Source organism: Pteropus alecto, unplaced genomic scaffold (genome assembly GCF_000325575.1).
Source record: "Pteropus alecto unplaced genomic scaffold, ASM32557v1 C17911014, whole genome shotgun sequence".
Taxonomy (NCBI): Eukaryota; Metazoa; Chordata; class Mammalia; order Chiroptera; family Pteropodidae; genus Pteropus; species Pteropus alecto.
The window spans coordinates 1-742 of NW_006488456.1; the positions used below are offsets into that span (position 1 = coordinate 1).

A 742-nucleotide genomic window follows, 5' to 3' on the forward strand; every position below is an offset into this window, starting at 1 on the left:
GGCAGTCCCCTGGGGTCTCCTCGTAGCCCATGACCCATCCTCCTCCAAAAGGGACCAGACTCTAACCACGGACAGTGGCTGGTGACCTTGGAGAGACGCTCTAGGAGTGTCTCCCAGGCGGGCACGGAGAACAGAAAACCAAAACACCTCTACCTTTTTCTTCCGTCCTGCCAAGGGGCCACGCCGTGGAGCCCGGACCACGGCTTTCTTCTCAGGGGTGAAGTCCTGGTGGAGAGAAGGGAATGAGCAGGATCCCCCGGCCGCCCGCTGCTCGGCCCCCACCCGTGCATCCACCCGAGGAGCCGACCACCTGCTCACCTGGTCGCTGGTCTTCTCTGACTCGGACGAGCTTTCCGAGTTCTCCTCTTCGGACGGGGACATGCTGGCCTGGTCGAGGTCGCTGGAAGCCTTCCGGGCTCGTTTGGAGGCTGACATCTGCAGGGGAGCAGCCCGAACCGATCAGCACCCGAGGCCCATGCACCTGGCAGAGCCGTCTGCCCTCTGACCCCTCTCAGCCCGGAGCCGAGCTTCAGGAACCTTTGTGGGGGCAGTAGTGACCCTTTTAGAATCTGACAAAAACCAGAGATCTTGAACCCTGAGATGAAATGAGTGAGTGAAATGAGTGAGTCACAAAGGGACAAATACTATGTGATCCAACTTATAGGAGATCCTTAGGGGAGTCAGATCTATAGAGACAGGAAGTAGACGGTGGGGCCAGGGGCTGGGGGAGGGGAGGGGAGTG

At 59.7% G+C, this 742-nt stretch overlaps 1 protein-coding gene across 1 annotated transcript; it reads right to left on the reverse strand.

The window, feature by feature from the left end:
• Window positions 1-34: 34 nt before the first annotated feature.
• LOC112473500 (hepatoma-derived growth factor-related protein 2-like) lies at window positions 35-479 on the reverse strand (the record flags this gene model as incomplete). The annotated part of the gene is made up of 2 exons (XM_025041866.1): window positions 319-479; window positions 35-225 (listed from the first exon to the last, which is right to left on the reverse strand). Coding segments are annotated over exons 1-2 (308 nt in total), but the record flags the coding sequence as incomplete, so codon positions are not given.
• Between the last annotated feature and the right edge of the window lie 263 nt (window positions 480-742).